General features: G+C 43.1%; 1 protein-coding gene across 3 annotated transcripts in view; it reads right to left on the bottom strand.

The window, feature by feature from the left end:
• wwox (WW domain containing oxidoreductase) overlaps positions 1 to 26,256 on the bottom strand; it is a 177,384-nt gene that overhangs the window by 24,113 nt on the left and 127,015 nt on the right. The window contains exon 9 of one of the 3 annotated variants that reach the window (XM_053641054.1): positions 8,919 to 11,313. The exons of the other annotated variants lie outside the window; for them this stretch is intronic. Coding sequence (XP_053497029.1) covers positions 11,272 to 11,313 — 42 coding nt within the window. The 3' untranslated portion in view covers positions 8,919 to 11,271. Of the gene's footprint in view, positions 1 to 8,918; positions 11,314 to 26,256 lie in introns of those variants that run through there. 3 annotated transcript variants of the gene reach the window in all.

Below are 26,256 nucleotides of genomic sequence, written 5' to 3'. Positions count from 1 at the left end.
ATCAGTTGTTTTGTGCCTTGGCCTGCTCTCTCTCTCTCTCTCTCTCTCTCTCTTTGACACAGACAATTTATTCTCAATCTAGGTGGCAAACATATTTACCTGTGAAAAAATAATCATCACAATCAAATTTTAAAAAAATGAATCTACCTTTTACATACATGCTTTCTTCTGAAAATAATTGTACAAACAAAATATTACACATTAAAAATATTGTAAACCATTTATAGACTATCTATAAACCATTCATTATACATACACAAACTCACACCTATTTGACAGCATAACATAACAGCGATTGTGGGCCCGGTTATCTATATGCATGTGAAGCATTAGACATGTTAATGTTGCCTGCATTTATTATCCAGTTTACATGCCTTTGACAGGCGTGCTTGCCTGCCCATGATTACATTACCCCGCTGGGCTGTGGAAGGTCGCACCAAACGCAGCAGAAACGATCATATTTTTTAAAAGGCGCATGCTGCCGAGTCCACCCGGGCCCACTGTTTACAGAAGCGCTTAATGGATGCCATGTAGCTCAGGGCAGGGCTGGGAGTACACGCAGCACCAGAACACACAAATAATCACGCTCCATGGCCACACGAGTCATGAATCCCCCCCCTTCCCTCCCTCCCTGTTCATTTGTTTATAGTTTCTTGATGGATTAACTTTAGATATTTGTTGTTTGTCAGAAATTGCTAAGGCATGTTTAACGGCGGTAATAAAATGGCCCTTGCACTTAACGCAATTGATGTAGCGCGAGCGTAGTGCGCTCGGTGAGCCGATTCACTGGCGAGTTCACTCGCCTTAGCCCTATTAAAGTGTTACTCGCCGCAAGGGTGGAAGTGTAGATACACAAAAGGAAAAAACTAAGAGGGAGCAAATACACAGGTTAAAATGTACAGTATTATGATGCTCTACTGCAAAGCAAAGTCGATTAGAGAATTTGACTAGACGAATGAGCACGCGCATGACCTCCTGACCTCTCCATCTCACACTCTTATATAGAAGGGTGAGAGTAAGACTTGAGATTGTAGCTGTGTGAATTTTGTGTTCCAGCCTGCTGCTCCGGTAGTGTGTGTGTGTGTGTGTGTGTGTGTGTGTGTGTGTGGATAATGAGGTGTGACAGAGCACACAGAGAGACTAATGGCCTGTGAAGTCATTAGAGCCCTTCTCTCTCTCTTTCTTCTGCCTTTCGCTCTCTGTCTCTCTCTCTCTCTCACACACACACACACATGAGCACACATACATGCAAACACATGCAATTCTTTTTCCACACTTTTCGGGACAGGTCTCGATTGAAAGAATGCTTCCAACCCTAATCTCTATCTAGCACATTTGTAAGAGAAGTGTAATTAGAAATATTTCCCTGTATCAAGACGACGGAAAATGTATTTACTCAAAACATACACTTGCAGTGGAAGTCGAAACCAAAAACCGAAAACATTCTGCTCCTTCCTCAGTTGAAATTCATGTCTCTGGTCATTACCCGAACACGACAGATGCGCTGGTTAGAGATTAGGTTAAAGACCTCTGGAATATTCCTTTAAGCTCTGGGTGCAACAGAGCAGCGGTCCTGCTTGTATTCTGTAAAGCATGTTCATGTCTGATTGATTTGCTACTCTAGCATGGCTTAAATCTAAGGATATGTTACGGGACACGGACTCCCAAATTCATTCAGACTATCAGTGACTTTACAGTCCTCTTATTCAGCGTCCTGCACATATCCATCACTGTCCCGCACTCACACGCTCTCTCTCGGTCTCGCTCTCTCAGTTCCTCTCACTCTCTCGCTCTGTCTGGGTTGTGAGGGATACACAGAGAGAGGAGGGGCTGAGTGAGGAATGACCCTGTGCCATGCCATTCATCCATCAGCCCTCCTTCTCTCCACAAGAGAGATGGATGAAAGCAAAGAAAGGAAGAGAAAGGCGGAGAACGCGAGAGAGCAACGGAGATACAGAGAGAGACACAGAGTGTGTGTGTTTAATCCAACATATCTGCTTTTTTTTCATAACTGTGAGGTCAATGCCAAAGCTTCAATCAACAGGTTGAACACTCGTGATTTATATAAGCCAAAAAGTGAAACGATCAACACATCAACCCACATGATCTTCCCCTAAAAGCTCCTCTCCCAGGCCAGGTGTGAGACATGCTTAAAGCAAAATTCTCTGTGGTTAAAGAGGTGGAAATGTAAGTGTACCCGTGATGGGCCGATCAGGCGGCGCTGTGCGTTATCCTATTACTCCGGGCTGTAAAACTCTGCTATTGCAATGTCACGAAGATAAGAGATGAGAGAGGAGAAGAGGCAGAGCTCCAGTCAGCACACTGCCAGCCCCTCTCCCTCCCTCACTCCTGCTCCATAATGAATAAATGACATATTATGCACATTATCTGCAATTATATATATATATATATTTTTTCAAAAAAAAACTTTTAGATAAGAGGAAAAAAGTCCATATTGGCTTCCTTCATCTCTCTCTGCATAATCTCTCCCTCTTCCTTTCATTTGCTCTTGACTGTCTGCAGGTTTGAGGTTAATTTGATTCATTTCTGAGCTGATGAAGTGCAGATACACACAGGACTCGCGGACTGGTGGAGATGAGGAACACGTGTAGTCTCTTACCCTTACACTTACACAGGTACATAGTGCATTCACTGCCTTTCATTCAATTCAGTGAGTCTCTGCTCCACTCCGTCCACATTCCTGTACTACTGTACATGCGTGTGTCTCAAATGAAAACACAGAGAGAGAGAGAGAGAGAGGGGGGGGGGGGAGAGGGGGAGAGAGAGGGTGAGAGAGAGAGAGAGAAAGAGAGAGAGAGGGAGAGAGAGAGGGTGAAGGGAGAGAGAGAGAGACGGAGAGAGAGATAGAGAGAGAGACAGGGAGGGAGAGAGAGAGAGAGACAGGGAGAGAGAGAGAGAGAGAGGGAGAGAGAGAGAGAGAGAGAGAGTGAGAGAGAGAGAGAGAGAGAGAGAGAGAGGGAGAGAGAGAGAGAGAGAGAGAGAGGGAGAGAGAGAGAGAGAGAGAGTGAAAGAGAGAGAGAGAGAGAGAGAGAGGGAGAGAGAGAGAGAGAGAGAGAGAGGGAGAGAGAGAGAGAGAGAGAGAGAGAGAGAGAGAGAGAGAGAGGGAGGAGACACTCCAAAATGGCTTAATTATTATAATCACACAGCTCATAGCCCTTGCCAATATCAACACACACACCCTCCAGCAGTTAGGTTCTCTCATACACACACACACACACGTACACACACGTACACACACACACACACACACACACACACACACACACGTATACACACACACACGTACACACACAGGTACACACACACACACACACACACACACACACACACACGTACCCGCATACCTACACACGTACGTACACACACGCACGCACACACGCACGCACACACACGTACACACACTCACACACGCACACATACACACACAAACGTACATATAAACACGTACACATGCACAAACACGTGCACATACAGGCATGCACACATACATGTACGCAGACACACGCACGCAAACACGCACAAGCACACATGCACAAACGTACACGCACAGACACTTGCGCGCACACACACACACACACACACACACACAAGCACAGATACATGCACACACTGTACAAATCTTTCTGAGGATTCAGATAATTATTAAAATAGCTCATTCCAACCCTTACCTTCTAACCCGGAGCTCAGTAACCTACAGGAAACCTTTTGGCTCTTTTAATTGAAAAAAATAAATAAATAAAAGCTGCAATTTTTGTACAAAAAAACACAGTTTTCTTTGTGTGGGGACCAATTAAACTTTCAGATATTCCTATCCTTTTATCTGAAATACACACACACAGCTTACTTTCTGCTTCTGTATAAATCTGTGAACCCAGAACAAACCCACACATGGTATGGCAGTGGATAATTACAGCCCTGGCTCGTCCACATCACAGAATAAAGCCATACATGAGGCACATACCAAATAGTCCTTCAGCTATTTTCTATCGATTAACACTATGTCAGTCTAAGTGTTAACAGGCAGCACACATGCATGTACATGCACACACACGGTCTCTCGTACACACCTACACCTACACGTCCTGCACATCTGCACACACACGGTCTCTCGTACACACCTACACCTACACGTCCTGCACATCTGCACACACACGGTCTCTCGTACACACCTACACCTACACGTCCTGCACATCTGCACACACACTGTCTCTCGTACACACCTACACGTCCTGCACATCTGCACACACACGGTCTCTCGTACACACCTACACCTACACGTCCTGCACATCTGCACACACACGGTCTCTCGTACACACCTACACCTACACGTCCTGCACATCTGCACACACACTGTCTCTCGTACACACCTACACGTCCTGCACATCTGCACACACACGGTCTCTCGTACACACCTACACCTACACGTCCTGCACATCTGCACACACACGGTCTCTCGTACACACCTACACCTACACGTCCTGCACATCTGCACACACACTGTCTCTCGTACACACCTACACGTCCTGCACATCTGCACACACACGGTCTCTCGTACACACCTACACGTCCTGCACATCTGCACACACACTGTCTCGTACACACCTTCACATACACATCCTGCACATCTGCACACACAAGGATGAAGCGCTGAGGCAGTCGAGGCAAACATGCTAAGCAGTTGTTTTTGATAATGCTGCATTGATATGGTGATGTGATGGTGTGTGTGTGTGAGAGAGAGAGAGAGTGAGAGAGAGAGAGAGAGAGAGAGAGAGAGAGACATGTTCAGAGAGACAGCCTCTATGCCTCAATCAGAGAATGCCTCAACGTTCCTGACTCTGAGCCTCAGTGTCACTTTTAATAAACGACTCGCACCAAACGCCTCCAGCTGCTCCATCTTCAGTCTCTCATCACCACAGACTGTTTGTCTATCAGGCACATTACACACTGCTGCTCCTACTACCCAGACGGCACCACACACACACACACACACACACACACACACACACACACACACACACACACCTGCTGATGTCTCAATCCCTAACTGTTTTGAGTGTATAATGGCAATGTATTTTGTCTGAAGAGGAAGAACTCTGCACTTACAGAACTTAGCTGATGAGATTTTACCTCACCAAGTCTCTCACACTTGACACGCACGGCTGATGCTGTATTATAGTTTAGCGTTGGCATGTAGGAGAAAGCCTCTGACGTGCTGGTGAGACAGTAGAGTGTGCTTGTAGTTAGTCTGTAATGGAGAGCGAGCCATTACGTTCTCAGATTTATCAGATTACAAATGCACAGATTTGTACTCTGATAAATGAAGTGTTTAAATGGTCCACAGGTTTTACGGCTCCGTCGAGCACATCAGCCTGCCACAGACGCAGCATACTGCAGACTGGATTTATGAAAAGTGGAGACTGTATTATAGTATTATATATACTCACCGTGTAACCACTTTACTAGGAACATCAGTACACTAATTGCTAGTGTACTGATGTTCATCCAATAATCCAACCAGCCAATCGTGTGGTAGCAGAGCAATGCATACAATCATACACATACAGGTGAAGAGCTACAGTGGGCACAGGTTCACTGAACATGGACATCGTCTGGTCTTTTTCCAGTTTTCAGCTGTTCAGTTTTGCTGAGTCAGTGCCCACTGTAGCCTCAGATTCTTGCTCTTGGCTGACAGGATTGGAACCTGATGTGGTCTTCTGCTGTTGTAACCCATCGTCCTCAAGGTTTGATGTGTTGTGCGAATTAACGTGGCCTTATTGACAGCTCGAACCTCCTCTCGCTCATAAGGATAATGAGTCTTTATTGAGTCTCTGATCTCTCTCATAAGGATAATGAGTCTTTATTGGCCACCTATATATTACAGTACAGTGAAATTCTATTCTTCACATGCCAGGAAGCTGGGGTCAAAGCCATGCAGGGTCAACCATGGAGCAGAGAGGGTTAAGGGCCTTGCTCAAGGCCCAGCGCTGGGGGCTGGAACCCCTGACCTTCCGATCAGTAACCCAGAGCCTTAACCGCTAAGCCACTGCCTCATCAGCAAGGTGTTTCTGCCAGCAGAGCTGCCTCTCGCCGGATGGTTTTTGTTTTTCGCACCATTCTGCGTAAACTCTACAGACTGTAGTCTGTGAAAATCCCAGGAGTTCAGCAATTTCTGAAATACTCAAACCGGCCTTTCGGGCACCAGCAATCATGCCACAGTTAAAGCCCGTTTTTCTCCCCTTCTGATGTTTAATGTAAACATTGACCCTTTACTGCATGGTGTTGCCATATCTCAACAATTCATTTATCTCAACCTTTTTCCACAGGTAATAATACAAAACTACTCATTTCCTATGTAACTGGAAACTCTAAAGCTCTTGACCTGTATCTGCATGATTTTATGCACTGAGCTGCTGCCACATGATTGGCTGATCGGACTGCAAAACTGCATGAATGTGCGTGTATAAAGGTGTTCCTAATAAAGTGGTTGTTCAATGTAGTACAATGTAAGATACATCCGTAAAACAACTACATTTGGTATTGTGTTATAATATTCACGTTCTAAAATTGTTGTAGTTAGCGTTTACAAATCCGAACGAGTGAAGCAGGTACAGCTGATACGAAACAGACTCGAACAGTTACTGTGTTACTGTGAGTACTAAAGCACAGACACCTGAACATACCCACAGTACTCTGGAAAGGGCATCATGATGTTAATATGATATCATCATATCGCCCTCGTCGAAACAAGCATCTAAAGCAATAAGCAGAATCTGAGGAACTGGAGGTGTGCCCTTCTGCCACTACCCAGTTTCCCCACCAGCTCCATTTCTTTGGTCTGCGTTAAAACAGAGTTTTCATTATGCTCTTGGGAGATACACCACTTAAAAGGCACACTATTATCATTTCTCACACGCCAAACAGCCTGCACATTTTATGCTGACATAACTGCCCGAGTCTGTCATGCAGGAAAGTGGAAGGCCGGCCATTCTGAAGCAATGGGAGGGAAAAAGGACGCGCTTCTCCAACCTCTCTCAATATTAAAAAAGGTCAAATAAATAGCCACTTAAAGTTACTGTCAAAAAAGATCCCATTCACTCAAATTAGGCTGCAGTAATTTAGCAGATATCTAATGTTAGTTGAAATGTTTCGGATACATGACTGTGTGTAGGTGTATTACAGAAGTGTGTGTAGGTGATATATAAACTGATGGTGATGGTTCTGGCCTCTCGGCACATTTTTAAAAACATGTTGGATGACAGACTGGGCCCAAGTTGAGCCTAATAAATGAGCTAATATTAGTTTTCAAAGCACGGTATACATCTAATCAGTCAAATGGCCCTAACCAATCACACAGGGATCTTAAATGTGTACCTGTTTAAAACAATCTTCTCATCCTGCGTGCCACCACATAAACATCTATCACAGTGACAGGGGTGCAGACGTAGCCCCCCAGTATCATTCCAGTGGGGCCTCGGTGCTCTGTCAGACGAGCAGTTGTCTTTAATTATGCCTGCAGATAAAGGCGGACATGGTCAGGCCGCGGAAGATTAACTGGAGGCCTAGTTGATCACATTTGCCTAATTTCTGGCATAAATCTTCAGCCCTGCACCTTCACAGCAAGATCATTATCCTGAAATTGACAAGCTATGTCCCCCTTCCTTTGTGTTGGAAATATGAACGCAAAGGCACTCGGTGAAAGGCTTAACAAATAAAACACGCGTCTCATGACGGGCAAGTATAAAACGAGTGTTTATGACTCCCTACAGCAGTGATACTACTTCGGTCTCATAGAGGACAGGTGGAAAACGTCACTTAGACTGAACGCCGTGAAACACACTCGCGTTAAAAGCCGCACGTGTTGTTTTCCGTTAGTCTTTCGCGATAAACTTCAAATTCGGAAAGATTAAAGATTTGTCACCATGAATTACGCAGATGTGCAAATAACGTCAAAGTGTTGCTTGCAAGCCTTGCATGAAATGAAATGGAAAAGCAATTAGCTGGAATTTGCATTATGAACTAATTGGATCTATGTTTAAAACAGCAGCGAGCTGCTGCAGAGTTCAACATTTTAGAATGCAATCTGATTTACTTTCTTATTTAGTACTCCGGCATTAGCGGATCATGTCATTTGCATAAGTTGGGTGTTTAATTTGCAAGCGCTGCAAACGTTAAGGGGAAACGCAGACACAGAAATCTGTCTAGAGAACGAGCCCTTAACAGCAGAAAACAAACGCAAGCAAAAACTAGATGTTAAAGGTGAAGCGAACATGTCTGTCTGCATGGAATATCATGTCTGGTTAGTATAAAAAGATACCCATGCACTGCGTTCGTTAAGTAAGACACGGTAAACTCACTCGTCATCTGCAGTTCCGAAGCGTCTCAGGCTTTGGCGGTCGTCCTGACATTGACCGTGCTGTGTTGTGAGTGGGTTCATTACAAAAATTGCTTGATATATTACAACACACACAATCTCTGTGTTCAACATAAACTCCACTTTGGTTTGACAGCTCTCACTTATACATTGTGATGAAGTTGTTGTGCCCTTTCAACCTTCAGCAGTTCCTGTTTTCTGTGCCCATATATCACACGGCCTCCGTCCCCCCCCCCCCCACGCATCACTGAGTGCCGCGAAGGCGAAGGCCAAAACATCGCTGTCCCTGTTAGCTCTGCAGCCAGGCACACAGCACAGAGACGCCTCAAAGAGAGCAGTCACACACGGGAAGCGTACATGACGCTGTGAACGCAATATCTGTATGAGCTGCAGTGAGAATACGAACTGAGTGTCAGAAACAGCCTCGCTGCTCTGGATTTCAATTAGCCTGAGACTCATCCAGATAGAGGATTACAAATGGGAATACTACACATGGGTTAATAAAACAATGAATGCCATAAAACAACAAATCCAAATAGAGCATGCAAATGCTGGGTTGGAGCAATCTGGCCCAGAGTGCATAATTTAGCAGAAAAGGTGCCAGAGAGGGAGAGGAAGGCCATGATTATGTGTACAAAACAAGAGAGACAAAACACTAGAGACAAGCATAATAACCAAACATGAGCTCTCACACCCTAATGATAGCACCAGGGAGGAGGAACAGTTGCTGCTGAACCAAGCAGAAAATTGCTGGTCATTTGTAAACAGGTAACGATGTGGACCAGGTGTGTGAGCATATGTAGCTGAGAGGAGGGGTTTCTGTGTGTGTGTGTGTGTGTGTGTGTGTGTGTGTGTGTGTGTGTGTGTGTGGGTATGTACCCAGGCCTGTCCAGCATGGTCCACTGTTGTGCTCATTAACGGTGCCAGTGCCCGGTGTTTCAAGTTAGATGACTTCATTTACTAGCATACATGTGTTGGAAAAGGAAGACAACTGCATGCACATTCATTCATTCTCTCTCTCTCTCTATCACTGTCTCTCCCTCTCTCTCTCTATCATTGTCTCTCCCTCTCTCTCTATCGCTGTCTCTCTCTCTCTCACGCTCTCTCTCTCTATCACTGTCTCTCTCTCTCTATCACTGTCTCTCTCTCCCACTCTCTCTCTCTATCACTGTCTCTCTCTCTCTATCACTGTCTCTCTCTCTCTATCACTGTCTCTCTCTCCCGCTCTCTCTCTCTATCACTGTCTCTCTCTCTCCCGCTCTCTCTCTATCACTGTCTCTCTCTCCCACTCTCTATCACTGTCTCTCTCTCTCTATCACTGTCTCTCTCTCCCGCTCTCTCTCTCTATCACTGTCTCTCTCTCTCCCGCTCTCTCTCTATCACTGTCTCTCTCTCTCTCTCTCTCACTGTCTCTCTCTCTCACGCTCTCTCTCTCTATCACTGTCTCTCTCTCTCTATCACTGTCTCTCTCTCCCACTCTCTCTCTCTATCACTGTCTCTCTCTCTCTATCACTGTCTCTCTCTCTCTATCACTGTCTCTCTCTCCCGCTCTCTCTCTCTATCACTGTCTCTCTCTCTCCCGCTCTCTCTCTATCACTGTCTCTCTCTCCCACTCTCTATCACTGTCTCTCTCTCTCTATCACTGTCTCTCTCTCCCGCTCTCTCTCTCTATCACTGTCTCTCTCTCTCCCGCTCTCTCTCTATCACTGTCTCTCTCTCTCTCTCTCTCACTGTCTCTCTCTCTCACTGTCTCTCTCTCTATCACTTTCTCTCTCTCTCCATCACTGTCTCTCTCTCGCTCTCTCACTCTATCACTGTCTCTCTCTCTCTATCACTGTCTTTCTCTCTCTACCACTGTCTCTCTCTCTATCACTGTCTCTCTCTCTCTACCACTGTATCTCTCTCTATCACTGTCTCTCTCTCTACCACTGTCTCTCTCTCTCCCGCTCTCTCTCTCTATCATTGTCTCTCTCTCTATCACTGTCTCTCTCTCTACCACTGTCTCTCTCTATCACTCTCTCTCTCTATCACTGTCTCTCTCTCACTGTCTCTCTCTATATCACTGTTTCTCCCTCTCTCACTGTCTCTCTCTCTATCACTGTCTCTCTCTCTACCACTGTCTCTCTCTATTACTGTCTCTCTATCACTGTCTCTCTCTCTCCATCACTGTCTCTCTCTCTATCACTCTCTCTTTCTCGATCACTCGCTCTTTCTCTCTCTCTCTCTCTCCATGCACACTTAAACTTGACTTACTATCCTTGTGAGGACCCTCCACTGCTGAAATTACTAATGCAGCTAATTAATGTTGTCTACACGTATCTCACACCATTACATTGACCTTACAAAACAAAAAGAAATCTTTCGACTCATTTATTTTTTGTTGTTTTAAATAAATCTGTAGGTCTTGTCAATAAAAGGCAATTTTAAAAAAGCAGATTAAAAAAAAGCAGATTTTTTTTTTTTTTTAAAGCATATTATTAGTTCACAATTAGTTTGCATTTCCTTTAAAGATTCTTTAGCATGTTTGTTTTTTTTTTCAGAGAAAATATTCTTATTAAAAAGTTTTTCCTCACAGGGATCAGCCTCAAGTCAAACCTGTCACATATTCCTATTATTATGTGAATATTTGTCGATTATGTCGAACAGACACAAAATGCTTAACAGGCAGCTATTGCTATCAAGCAGCTACTTAAAAGAAACTTCAAAATTCCCGGTTTATTTTTTCAGTTAGTTTTCTTCTCAGCGTGGCTAATAGTTGTTGAATGTGTTATTATGTAGAGGAATACATTTTTTTCCCAACGAACATCACTAACTTGACTGAAACATTTGGATGGTGGTTGAGTTCTTGTCAAAAAAAAAATTGCGTGATTGGGTCACTTTTACTGATTTGTTAACATATACAAAGTGGAAGAACATCTTACCTGTGTGTTGAAGAACAGACACAGCACAAATGTCCAGCAGCATGGGAAAAAAAAAGACAAAGAAAGGGTGAAATTAGATTATTTAGTTATTTTCCAAACCAAACAAAGACAGCATGTGTGCCTTAGCGCTTTGTGTGCATCATTCGAATCACTCATATGAGTCACTGACATAAACACATTTAGATGGCCTTTAGTGTGTTGGCAAAAATGTGAAAGTCGCCAGACGTCTCTTTGTCCCACACAAAGGCAGAGGAAAAGAAAAAAAAAAAAAAAAAAAAGAGCACAACCAGTGGTTGTCCTTGTAGTATATTCCTCAGAGGCCACGTTCACATCTGTCTAATTTATCTTCTCGTTTTCTTTTTTCCCATCCTCTCTCCCTTCCTCACAACATATATGGTCGTCTAGGCTGCATCGAAAATATTCAAAAGCTCTGTTTATGTATTAAAGCTTGATTTTATTCTTATATGCTCATGTAGTAAAAGGGCATCCTAAAGAAACCAAACCTAAAATATTTCACTACAGGAAAACACCTTCATCCTTAGCGCAGAGGAGAGGAAGACCACCCTGCATATCACACTCCTCTCTTGTGTTACGAACAGCTCTGGGGTCATCCCTCTATCTCTTGTTGGGGTCAGAGAAGTGTCCCGTTGTTGGGGGGTTGACGGGTCACGGATGGTGCTGGGAAAGGAAGGGGGGATGGAGGCATCTGTGTTGAGCCGGGATGCAACTGATGGGGCTACGGCACTCTGGTCCACAGAGAGAGGAACAGACCCTTACCTCCTGATCACCCATTTATCACTGCCGCCAGCTCTGCTGAACCATAATTACTCTTCCCCCTATCCCACTCCCACTGTCACATCCACCAGCACGGAGGAGAGAGGGAGAGAGCGGGAAGGAGGGAGGGATGGAGGGAGGGAGGAAGGGGCGGGAAGTGATGAAGAAGAGAGAGATGGAGAGAGGTCTACTGTTGTACTTGGATGTAAACAAAGCAGAGAGTCAGTAAGACAGAAGGAAAACAAGGGCAAAGTGAGAATGCTATAAAGAAAAGGCAAAGTGTTTGCGAGTAGTCAGAAAATACTTACTAGGAAGGAGAATGAACAAACGTGGGCAGAAATGAGAGACATAAATAAAGGAGTAGAGGGAAAAAAAAAAACAGAGTAGAAGCAAGACACATGGGAGGAACAACACAATAAGGACAGGGAAATAAAAGAAAAAGAGTGTATAAGACAAGAAATGTGCTAGTACTACTAGAGTACATGTTCCAGGAGATGAAAGATAAGAAAAGGAAGGAGGCAGTACAGATCCCCCCGCCTCACAAAATTGTACTCTCTGTCTAATGCATGTTCCTATCTGCGTCAGCTGCTGGGAACAGAACGTGGAGAGAGCTCCTGACTGTTATTACACACCGGCCTCTGAGCAGATTCATTACGTTCATCGGGTTACTAGATTAAAACAGCGTTGGTATACATAAAGTCTTTCCATCACATCTCCAGAAACGTACACTACACTTTTACAAGTCCATCTACCTGTGTGCCAAAGATAAACCGCTTTTAAAGCTGCACATCAGAAGAATTCAATTGAAATATGGATCCAGTTACATACGATTTATTTCTTACAAGGGTCCGGATAAGGAGCGAACAAGAAAGACTGGCCACAACAGTTATCTTTTAATGCAAAATCATTACTTATTAGTTAATGGCTATAAATGAGACAATTTAAAGTGGTTATTATTTGGTTTTCTACTGGCACTTCACTTAATTAAAATAGATCATGCTCATGTATTTTAATGCAGAGAGAATGAACACACACTTGTTTGGCCAATCATCTTTAAACATTGGGTTTTTGTGTATATCTCATACTAAATAATTTTAGATCTTCAAATGAAATAGAACATAAAACAAAGGTAACCTGAGTAAACACTCAATACAGTTGATATTATTCTCTTTTTTTCATTGAAGCAAAAAAAAAAAAAGTTATCCAACTCCTATCCCCAATGTGAATTGAACTAATTGCCCCCATAAACGTAAAATCTAGTTGTGCCACCTTTAGCAGCAATAACTGCAACCAGACACTTCCGATAACTGGAGATCAGTCTTTCACTTACTTCTAGGACTAGGGTTTACTTCTGTGCTTTGGATCATTGTCTTGCTGCATAATCCAGTTGCGCTTGAGTTTCAATTTACAGACTGAAGACCTGACATTCTCCTTTAGGATTTTCTGGTAGAGAGAAGAATTCAAGTTTCCCGCAATTATGGTAAGTTGCCCAGACCCTGAAGCAGCAAAGCATCCCCACACCATCACACTTCCTCCACCACACTTGACCGTAGGTATGATGTTCTTTTTGTGGAATTCAGTGTTTGGTTTACGTCAGATGTAACAGGATCCCTGTCTTCCAAACAGTTCCACTTTCAACTCATCAATCCACAGAACATTCTCCCAAAAGGTTTCAGGATCATCAAGGTGTGTTTTGGCAAAAAAGGTGTGTTTTAGGTTCTTTGATGTTGTCCTTGTCTCTTTTGTGACTTCCTGGATGAGTAGTTGCTGTGCTCTTGGAGGAATTTTGGAAGGCCGGACACTTCTGGGAAGGTTCACTACTGTGCCGAGTTTTCCCATTTGGAGGTAATGGCTCTCGCTGTGGTTCTTTGGAGTTCCACAGCCTTTGAAATAGCTTTGTAACCCTTCCCAGACTGATGTATTTCAATCACCTTCTTCTTCATCATTTCTGGAATTTCTTTCAATTTTGGCCTAGCGTGTTACTGGGAAAGACCTTTTAACCAACTTCATGCTGTTGAAAACGTTCTGTTTAAGTGTTGATTTGATTGAACAGGGTTTACAGTAATCAGGTCTGGTTATGTCTAGTCCAGCTGAACCACATTATGAACGCAGTTTCATAGATTTGGGGAATTAGTAACTACGGGGGCAAAAACATTTTCACACAGGCCCAGTTGGTATTGGATAACTTTTCTGCTTCAATAAATAACATTATCATTTTAAAACTATACTTTGTGTTTACTCAGGTTCGTTTTATCTTAGATCTTGTCTTTATTTCTGAAACAATTTAGTATGAGATATATACACAAAACAAAATACTTTTTCACAGCACTGTATATATATATATATATATATATATATATATATATATATATATATATATATATATGCTGTATTAGTTTTAGGACAGTCAACTATGTCCATAGCAGGACAATCTAGAATATAACAGTGAGGTCCTCTCTCTTACACACACATGCCTACACTCCTGGTAGAAGTTACTCTGGTCCTAATAACACCTGTTCAGCCAACCCTTATAGAGAGGTGTCATTTTCACTTAATCCTTCTCACTTCAAAATTCACAAGAAAAGTACAAGAAAAAAGATGATTTTATTATGCATGTGCCTTTAGTGAGTACAGCAGTCTAACAGTACGGGAGAAAAGACATACACCATAATTGAAGGGTACTGGCCTAAGAAAACTTCTGCAAGGACAACACACATGCTCACATACACAACACACACACTTCGTCTCTCTATCTCATTAGGCTGTTCTCCACTCTGTGGGGCGGCAGTGGGCTGGTAGGCAGGGTGGCACTGAGCCGGTTTTCCTCAGGCAGTCACTCCCTGTGCCATCCACATACACACACACACACACACACACACACACACACACACACACACACACATCTCCACTACCTCCACCTTCAAACTTCTGCAGCCAGCCAATAGCGTTCTTTCAAGGGAAGAAGGTCACCCTGACAGCCCCAACCTCTGCCTCATCACAGCCACACACATGCAGTCAGACACAATCCAGGCCTTGCCATATCCTGAGCATTCGCAAAGAGCTGCAATAATGGTTAAAGGAAAGGGTTTCACTCTACCAGGATATTTCAAGAAGAGTAGAAGCAGCAAGCTAGACAAGTGTACACAGACAAGAACAAGCCCTGTTACAGGGAGAGAGGACAAGCAGGAAGAGTGCATGAAAACGAGGAAGACAATGAGGTAGTAACAAATGCTCCATTGTAAGTGGCTGGGCTTTGATTTATGTAAGGCATGGCTGGCAGGGGGAAGATAATGCCGTTTGAAATGGTTCATTTCAGAAATCTATTCTAAAGCCCTCCGTTTCCCACCTCTCACCTGCTACTGACTCCCACTCCCCCCTGCACGCGCACACACACACACACACACACACACACACACACACAGATCCATAGCAAGCAATGATTGTTATATGCAAAAGACAGAGAGAAGGTACGGAAGGAGAAAGAACAAGTGAGACAGTGTGAGAGCACAACATCAAACAAGGGAACTTGTATAAACAAAAAGCAGAGGAATAATCAACAAACACTCAATTCCCCACCGTCCTCTGGTGCGCACACACAGCCCACAGCCTCCCAGCTCAGAGGCTCCATTAATAACACAGTGAGCCCTGCAACCCAGGCCATTAAAGCTGCCCAGACGGAGCGAGGGAGCACACGAGGAGGAGGAGGAGGAGGAGGGGGGGAGAAGACAAGTAAAACATGAGTTCATCACAGAAATAATTCCAATATCCATTATGGACCTAAAATGCGGGTGGGTCTTTGCACGGGGGAAGGTGCTGAAATTAGTTTACTCCGTTGAGAGTTGAGGTAATGGCAGCCAATGAGATTCCCATGCACAACGCAGTCACTCTATGAAATAATAATGTGTGGAAAAACAAACCACGTAATAATTTCCCCGTTTTCTACTTAGAGGCGATGCATCTCTGTTGAGTGGAGTCAACTGACCAAGATTGTTACAAGCTTGAGAACAGCAGCTAGGGCACCACCCTAATAGGAATTCTATCCTCCAAAGAGAAACGCATAAACATGGTGACACGATCAAATGTTTCGGTGTCAGGAATACAGTGCTGAATACAGTACATTTAATGGCATATGGCAGATGCCATTATCCAAAGCAAATTACATTTATCTCATTTTTATAAAACTGAGCAGTTGAGGGTTAAGGGCCTTGCTCAAGGGCCCAGCAGTGGCTTCTTGGCAGTGCTGGGATTTGAGCTACCGTTGCCCTCAGGTTAGGTATTGAAATTTTACAAATCCCTTATCTTTTGAAACAAAGTACAGTACACATGGTCTTAGAAGTATAGGCTTCCTGTTTGGGCCAAGTATCATCAATGTTCTACTTAAACTATTTACTCGGTTTTGCTTTCCCATGCCTTTCCCATGCTTCTCCAGAGACCCTTAGCAAAGATCAGCTTTACAGCCTACTGCCAAAAAAGAAGCTCTTAAATTCAGGATCATATCAACTATCTTCCCTGTAATTAGGGTTTTTTTTTTTGTTTTTTTTTAAAAAAAGACTTGCTAAAATAATAGTGAAAGTACCACAAAGTAATAATGCATCTGCAACACTACTGATGAAATAATCTTATTACCAGTGTAGTGCAAATCTTTCAGTTCAGTCACATTTATTTTACTGTTGGATTATCTCCTTACACAGCATGTACTCAGCTGATTCGTATACATAGATTTAGGTAGGTATCAAAAGATCTCAGATGAGACCAGCTGATCTGGGATTAGATGCGTACTTCACATACTGCTCTTAATTACTGCGTTCTGGCTGCCGCTTCAGCGTTAAGACTTGTGTAATGCTAAGCTGTTTTCGTGTATAAAGTTAAGTTCAGCACATGCTTGAAGGCAGAATGTCTGCCTCTGTTAGAACAGCAGAGCCAGACACAGTCCTTGCTGCTGCTTAGATCCAGCCTGTGGAGACCAGCAGACACTAGGTCTACAGCCACACAGATTAGTGTGTGTGTCTCTCTAAGACAGAAAGAGAGAACACACTAGAGACAGCGTGCAGTTAGTTTATGTGTTGCTGGAGTGGTGGGGTCAGGACACAGACCTAGTCACCTGGGATGGAATGATGAATAACAGCACAAGTCTGGCTCTCCTGAGAGAAGTTCTCACTCGAACAGTACGATGGCAATGATGATGGCAATCCCTGCACTGTCTGCAGCTTGAGAATGTTTTTACTGTAAGCACCCCTTCTGCAAGGTCATATACCAACCAGTCAAGCATGACTGTACAGTACAGTATTCAAGTGTGCTGAGGTGCGTGACAATGCTGTGTGGCGTCCATGCACATGCATTTGGGCTGTCAGACACACTAAGGCAAGGGTGTCCAATCTTATCCGCAAAGGGGCGGTGCGGGTGCAGCTTTTCACGTCAACCAAGCAGAATCCACACCTTTAGTCTATTGAAAGCCAAGATCAACTGATTAAACCGGTAGAATCAGGACCCACACCAGCCCTTTGTCGATAAGATTGGACACCCCTGCACTAAGGAATGGTCTCTCACGTCAATATGAACCTCTGATCCGATTCCCAGGCTCAACTGAGATTCTGGAACATTCCTGCTGAAGGTTCAAGTCACTTCAATTAAGGAGCACTGGATTTAGATCCAGATCCATACTGAGCAAGTATGCGAGAGCAGTAGGAAGGACAAACTTACCGTATGCTCACACGTAGTGTATCTCTGGTGGGCGTCCAGCAATCTCTACTGTTGTCACTTCTGGGTGCTCACTTTGATCACTCTGGTCTTCTGCTGTTGTAGCTCATCCACCTCCATGTGAGATATGTTGTGCATTCTGAAATGCTTTTCTGCTCACCACGGTTGTAAAGACTGGTTATTTAAGTTAAAGTAGACTTCCTGTCAGCTCAAAACATTCGTAGCAATTCTCCTCTGACCTTTCTGGCCACTTACTGGATGTTCCTTTGTTATTCGCACCATTCTGCGCAAACTCTAGATCAGGGCTGTCCAATCTTATATGGAAAGGGCCAGTGCGGGGACAGGTTTTAATTCTAACCAAGCAGAAGCCACTGCTTGACTGGAATGAAAACCTGCACCCACACCGGAGCTTTGCGGATAAGATTGGACAGCCCTGCAACAGATACTGTTTATGTGAAAAATCCCAGGAGATCAGCAGTTGAAGGCCGGTTGAGGTCCTTGTTCAAGGGCTCAACAGTGGTAGCTTGGCAGTGCCAGGGCCTGAACTCATGATCTTCTGATCAGTAGACCAGAGCCGTAACCACTGAGTGAGTTATGAGTGGAAGCCATCAGTCTGCATCACTGAAAGAAACGTGCCATAGGAATCAGTCTGAGGAATCATCCGAGCCAATCGTTTGAAATTGTTGCTTTACGAAATCATACATAGACTGCACAGAATTGAGTAAATCTCACCATCACTAAAATTAATAAGACAATATGAAGAAATGTCAGAATAACACTGTGTGAGACTGGATAGTGGAATTTTGCAGTAATACCTTGAATGCAAAGTACAGGAAAGTAAACTCTTCTTGCCCACGTTTTTCACCACAGCATTGCTGCAAACCACCTGCCTCTTCATAGTGAGCAAGCCGTCACACCCATCAGGGCAGAGTGATATTTCAGTCTCTCGTAGGTACAGCGTTGCACTGAGGCTGCACCTGAGTCTTCCCTGTTCTGTTCTTCAGAGCTGAGTAGGCACAGGAGAGACTATCCCAGGCCTAATTACCGCTGCTTAATTAGTGTGGGGGCGAAAGCTCGATGGGGCACCTGCAGTCTTACTTCATATGCTGACAGGGAGGAACAAGTGTTAATGATCTGTATTTATGATAATACTCCCAAAGTGTGTGTGCGTATGTGTGTGGGGGTTAACACCTGAGAAAGCTTCCCTAACCACTCCAGATGAACAGAAGGGGAGGAACAGTACTGAGGATAATTACATAAGTGCTGCAATAAGACAAGTACATTGAGAGAACACGCACAATTTGGAACACTATGAAATGGGTAGTGAATGGGCACTGGATGAAAGTGATCTTCCTTTGTTTTTTTTTTCCTCAAAAAGGAAACACAAATATATAAAACGATAGAGGGGTGCTGAGCAGGGCTAGCATCCCTCACCTCACTGCTGTTGTTTCGTGAAATTACCAGCATAGTCTTCTGGTGAGAAAAAAAAGAATTTTTTTTTTCTTCGCTTTTCCTCTTGTTCCGGAAAATTAATGTCTGTGTGCAGAATATAATCCATCAAAAGCTGAAAGCTGAGGACATTCAAAAAATGATAGCAGGAAAGATTAAGTCTCTCCTTATGAAAGTACACACACACACACACACACACGAACCAAGACACACAAATATTCATATAGACATAAAAGCTTTAAGGTGCTATGCGGTCAACAGGAAAACAGTTATACCCTTCCCATTCTTGGTCTTCATTTTAACAAAGTAAAGACAAGGTATTGTTAGATTTAAACACACCCTATGCCGTTCTGTTGATTCAAATAAAATTCCAGCCCTCTCAGGTTACACCAGTTGGTCCTCAGGTAAGCAGAATGACTAAACTTCATATCAATTCAGAAAACAGTTAGAACTAAAGAATTTATAAGCAAATCAAGATGTTACTGTACCTGGCCTGTACATATGCACTCTTTCACACCAGAACCTTTATCAAAACTGAATCTCAAAAAGGTGGACACTGACCTTCATACTGAGAGAGGGATTCCTTTAAACCATGTGGTGAAGAAATTTAATATGCATGATGATATTAATGAATTTAAAATAAAACTCTAGTCAGTGCATATCTGTCCCCTTTGGAAGGTCCGTCTCCAGGGGAATCAGTAAGTGATCACCCAAGGCCACTGTAATCACAAATAACTGATCGATACCAAATCAGGTACTGCTGCACCGTCAGTGCAAGGTCCTCACACATTAATGCCGTGCATTAATTATTGACACGAGATTTAATTTGACAGGCAAACATACACCTATACACCAATCAGCCTTTTAATAATCCATACAAGCAGCATGAGGCTTAATCATATTGCTATTGATTAATATACAGCAACTAAGAGCAGTCAGGCATGCCTTATGACCCATAAACATATCACTAAAGCATGAGGTTCGGAGAGGAACAGGAAGGATGCCCTAACAGGGCTCAACATCAGTGCAGAATGGCAAGCTGGATAAGCATACCCATTCAAAGATAGTGTATCTGGGGGAGCATATGCTTCAAGGTGAGAAAAGATAAATGAATCAAAATGAAATAAGGAAGTGAGCGATGTTAAGAAAAGGGTCAAACCCTGTCATATATTCCTTCTTCTCCATCAAGCTCTTCTTCCATCAGTGTACTGATCTAATGTGGGAAAGAGGGACAAATCTCTAAACGTATGTCCTTCAGTGAAAGCAGGCAGAGATAGAAAGAGAGTAAAAAAAAAAAAAAAAAAAAGAAGAGCTCCGGGGCTGGAGATCATCTTTAACACTTAGCAGTGACTGGATCAGAAATAGTTTGCCACCTGCCGCTAGCGGTTATGAGTGGAAGCCATCAGTCTGCAAGCATGAGAGAAAGAGTGAGCCATCACAGCACCTTGATTTATGAAAATAATGAAATATGTACAGCTGACAGCTAGAAGGATCACTGTAGAGGTTTTATTCTAATTCACTTGTCCTCTTTGCAAATCACACATCACCTGTGTCATGTCAATGTGGTTGTTTTTATTTATTTTATTTTTTTTCAGGCGCACAAAAGTCTACTAATAAAGAGTACAGGGCACAGCCAGCAGCCAGGGAACAAAACACTAACACAGTTTACTCAAAATGATTTTTAAGCAGACAATATATGTATATTGTTTTGGGTGGTTGCTTCAATATCGCAGTTTAATATCACAGTTCATGCCTCCCAGCGAGACTGCAAGTACTGCACGCAGTGTTAAAGCTAAGATCTTCACAGCCTTTTAATAAATGCTTGTACTGTAACATCACCAGAGCCCTCCCTTCGATGCGCTGCATTATCTGGAGAAACTCTCTTTAACGAATCAGATTATGAAAACCTCATATTAAAAGCCTCTCACGTAACAAAGAACTCAAAGGCCCCATCCAGCTCTTTCACCTCCTGTCTGAGGTTTCAATGAAAGCCACAATATCATTGAGCAGAGGCCCACCTCGCTAGCCGCTAAGGCAAAGGGTTGCCACTGTAATCTAATAGATATTGTATTGCTTACAGCAGTACATGCATAGGGAGTGGTGCTCTTTTCAATGGGCCCTAAATGGGAGATGAATAGAGTCAGGCATTCTGAAGGACGCCTAAACTTAATTTGAGTGAGTTAAAAGGTTGGAGATGGTATTGAACGGCTTGGACGGAGCCTGGGCGTTAGCAGGGCCGTTTCACTGCCATTTCAATGGGCTCTTTTCCTGTTAAAGGCCTCCTTGCCAGGCCCATCTCATTTTCTTTAAAAGCCCATGCACCACCTTAAAGCATTATTAAAACAGTGTGAGAGAGCAAGAGGTTAGCCCGGAGAGCCTGGGACACAGTGACACATGGACAGTCACTTACTGCACTGCAATACAGTGCAGTTCTAGGCAATCCATGGAGGGTATAGATAATGAGAATGATGATGGAGGCAATAGCTTTGAATCAATGTGGCTCTTAAACAGAACACATTGTTTTGGGATATATTGCATTCTCCTGTCAGTCCCTTTAAGGCCCTTCAGAGGAGAGCAGTCCCTGCAGTATCACTGCATTCTGTGTTCTCTAAAGCTGCCATGTTGTACCAGTGCGTGAACACAGATATGTAAATTCATACAAAATACATCACCTTTCTCAAGTGGCAACTGTGTGGGGGTTTTTTTTCCCTCTTCATTTTACCACAAATAGAACCAGAAATTTTTCTATCTATCCATCCATACATTTTCCATACCGCTTAGCCTACACAGGGTAGCAGGTGGCCTATCCCAGAGGACTGGGGGCACAAGGTGGGGGATGGGGTGCCAAGCCATCGCAGGGCACAATCGCATACACACTCACACGCTACAGACGATGTGGAAATTGTGGCCAATCATCCTCCTGGGGGAGGAAAGCGGAGTACCCGGAGGAAACCCCCTGAAGTACAGGGAGAACATGCAAACACCGTGCACACAGGGCGGAGGAAGAAATCGAATCCCCAACCCCGTAGGTACAAGGCAAACGAGCTAAGCACTAAGTCACCGTGCCACCCACAAATCCTTTCTACTTTCCCAGAAACACTTGTCTAACTAATATGAAAAATACGGAATCAAGCGGGATGTAGTGACATCATCCAACTGCATTTCAGCATTTTTGTGTTTTTACACTAGTTCAAGTGTTCTCACAGTTTACAGTAAAACACTAGAGAGGACATGTGCCCGAATGAAGCTTACAAAAGATTAAGTCCTATGTAGCAGGGGGTAGATTTTAATTCACCAGAACACCTCACACTCTGTGCAACTCAAATGAAGAAGAAGAAGAAGTAGAAGAAGAAGAATAATAAGAAGAAGAGATCTTAACGGATCCCTTTACTTCCTACCAGCTCGGTCAGTGGCATCTGAATCAGACCTTCCCCTCTCTCTGATTCTCTTTGATAAAGGAAGAAACGGCGCTAAACTCTGCATGCTAACTCTCACACTTTCATGTATTATTTAGTGATGGCTTTTTATCACTGAAGTGCTTGGACTAACTCTTGCGGACCAGACCAGGATAAATAAAATGGTATAATGTCTTTTTGAACACGGTATGAGTTCATGTTTGTGTAGCTTCAGACCCTGTGTTTGTTCAGTAGTATTGATACAGTAAGAGACCTGTAACAGAATCCAATTTTTCATTTTCCAAGAAGCAGAAAAAAGAAAACTTGTTTGTTTCTTCTGTGCTTAAATAATGTGAGTCAGTGGTGTTATACAAATACACTGCTGCACCTCTGCAGATCGGCTCTTACAGCAGAATGCCGCTTGTTTTTAGATGTCAGCACCTGAGGATCCTACAGTGGGCAGGCAGAGAGAGAGAGTCATAATGAGATCATAGTCATAATGAGATTTATCAAGCACGGCCACTTTGTATGCAGCACAGCCTCTTGGAAAATCCGCACTTCTTTTTATAGATTGCGTAATGGATAGTATAAAAACGATTTCATTGTAGAATAAATCATACGTCAAAATGCAACCTATACGAGACTATCATGTGACTCGGAATATGAAAAATTTGCATGCCGCTTGCTCCGCTTCCTCAAATCTGCAGATAAACGTAGAACTTAATGGCGTACATGATAATTTATTAGTAGGTTTAAAATATTCATAAATATAGAATTAATCATTTATAACACATCTTTAAATTAACGGGTGTCCTTGAAGTTCTACTTACAATGAATGAGTCCCCTGTGGCAATTTTCTATGTGCTACTAACAAATTTCAGCTCCAAATACTTCGTGCATATTTGAGTGAAACTCACATGATGTCTTTAACAAGAAGACTGAGCTCGACTTGGAGGGTCTTCAGACACCCAAAAAGCACATTTCAGTCTTCTAAACTAAATGCGAAGCGGTAAAGTCCAGAGACGGTTAGAGGTTTGCTGTTACTGTGAGTTGACCTATTTCTTGACCTCATCTGAGGGTGTTTTGACACTTGGCTTGTTAGGAGCGTTTGTTTCGAAACCTGGTCTGTTTCCTTCCTTGGTTCGGTCTGTTTAGACATACATGAACACGGCAATCTGCACCGAAATGGTAAATGCACTTATATAGCACTTTTATCCAAAACGCTTTACACTGTGTCTCATTCACCCATTCACTCACACACACACACACACACACACCAATGGTAGCAGAGCTGCCATGCAAGGCACTAACTTGCCATCGGGAGCAACTTGGGGTTCAGTGTCTTGCCCAAGGACACTTCGGTATGTGGAGTCATGTGGGCTGGGAATCGAACCGCCAACCCGTCAAGTGGACAACCCGTCAGTCAAAACAATCAGTCCGATTGAAAACGGACTCTGGAGTGGTCTGCTTGTGGTGAGAAAGCAATCCGACCCAATTGTCTGACAAACCAATGTGTATAGCAATGCATGATGGGAAAACTGCGTTATGTAAAAAAATTTCTTTGTTTTTCCAGTGGCTCGTAACATGAATCATGGCTTAACTCACTGAAATTTAGTCTGACAAACATATTTATGAACAACTTCCAAAAACGCATAAAAACACTAAGGTTTACAAGGTGTTTAGAGAGCATCACAAGGAGATGGGCTTTAATCACTACGTGGAACATTAAAATGAGATCAATTCTAAAAACTACAGCTAAAAAGAAAGCCACAATAAGCTCGCGGAGCTGCTGTCTATCCATCTGGACGGACAACCGCTATGAGCAGAACCCCGGAACATAGACGGGTGCGCTCTGACCAATGAGAGGACAGTTTACTCACATGTGACTTGCATAAATACATTTTGGTACACTTTAAAATGTTGCCTTATGAAAGCGAACAGAGCCAAAGAGAAAATACATCGCTGTAATAATTTAAGTCTCTGTTTTGGAACAAAGCACAGATCTACAGGTCTGAAAACCCCCTGAGACTAGAGTGATAACTTCAGCCCCTCCAGGGTTCAACCAAACACACTAACGGTTAATAAAGCAACAAAAAGACCAGAATAGGCTGATATTTTCATCACCAAAATGTAACAGTTAAATTGTAGCTTTGTCCAAATCTAAAGTAGTATATCATCTGCTGCCATTACAGCGGTGGAAATTCACAAACTACATGTACTCTTGTTCCAATATTTAATATAAAAAGTAAAAAGTAATGAGGTATTTAACCCCAGAAGATAATTAAAAGACAGTATGTGCAAGCTTCAAATCATTTTTTTTTTAAGATTATTTTGAGATCCAATCAAAATAAAGCGGTCTACACTTCAGGCACGGAACGTCTGAGATAGTAGAGACAGATGAGTATCTTTGGCCCAATTTATCAGGCATCTTTAGTTTTAAACGCTTCAAAGGAAGCGGAGCGATAACGATCTGCAAATTATGCGAACCAAAACCGGCGGAGATATCGGGTTATAGATATTTCACAGCTCAACATCCAACCTGCAATAACATGTACAGGTAAGCCATTAGCTAGCTGACTGAACTAGACTAGCTAGGCAGATCTTTTTGATGTTTTACAGTATGAAAGCTCTGTATTAAACTTGTATTAAACTTGATGAACTTCCGTGTTCGTCAACTACTACCACAGTACAAATTGTGGGGAAAAACAGTGAAGATTTTTGTTTGTATATTTCACACAACTGATCATACATAACACGTTTGCTGTGAAGGCAGTGTTGTGTTCTGCATTGGGTTTGCCCTAACCCTAAAGGGAACAATGAACAATGTTGAAACTGCGCTACACTCTGCTCCATCGCTCTCATGTTTGCCCGGTGTGCCAAAACGTTAATGCCTACTGGAATGTTCTTGCCCTCTTACGAATGTAATCCCTTGTGCTTTCCTGTAAGAAACACGAGTTATCAGAGACAACAGCTGTTAGTGTGCACTTTCGTGCTGGCAGGACGTTTCTGGCAGGAAGTAAGATTTTGGCACCACAAGCCAATCTTTAAGAAAGTCAGAGGGCATCTGTATGCACTTATCAAACAGTCTCATCAATGGATTACCACCATTTACCATGGACCTGGACTCTGAAATGAATGGTCACCTCAGAAAAGTTGATTTTCAGCAAGAGTTTGGCAGGAATTCTCTCCCCAAAGCAGAAAGACTTGGTGGACAGTTAATACGCAACAATAATGGCTTCCATTTTAAGAGGAGGAACTTGGAAGGAGGCTCAGAAAGAGCAAAGTAGGGGAACGGAAGAAAGGGGCTTGATACACTCTAGGAAAATTAGCACAACAAAGCAATTAAATAATACACACATATACTCACTGACCACTTTATTAGGAACACACCTGGTTGTAAAAAGTGATTATTTGAGTTACCATAGCCTTCCATAGTTTATTTATTTTTTTTGCTCCATTCCGTGTAAACTCTAAAGAGTGTTGTGTGTGAAAATCCCAGGAGATCAGTCTTTTTTGAAATAATCAAACCAACAACCATGCCATGGTCAAAGTCACTTTTCATTATGGTCAAGGTATATCGACCCCCCCCCTTCCCCCCCGATGTTTATTGTTAACATTGTTAACTGAT

This window comes from Ictalurus furcatus, chromosome 14 (assembly GCF_023375685.1).
Source record: "Ictalurus furcatus strain D&B chromosome 14, Billie_1.0, whole genome shotgun sequence".
Classification (NCBI taxonomy): Eukaryota; Metazoa; Chordata; class Actinopteri; order Siluriformes; family Ictaluridae; genus Ictalurus; species Ictalurus furcatus.
Note: the sequence above shows the minus strand (reverse complement) of the source record. Positions and strands in the feature narration are given on the sequence as shown.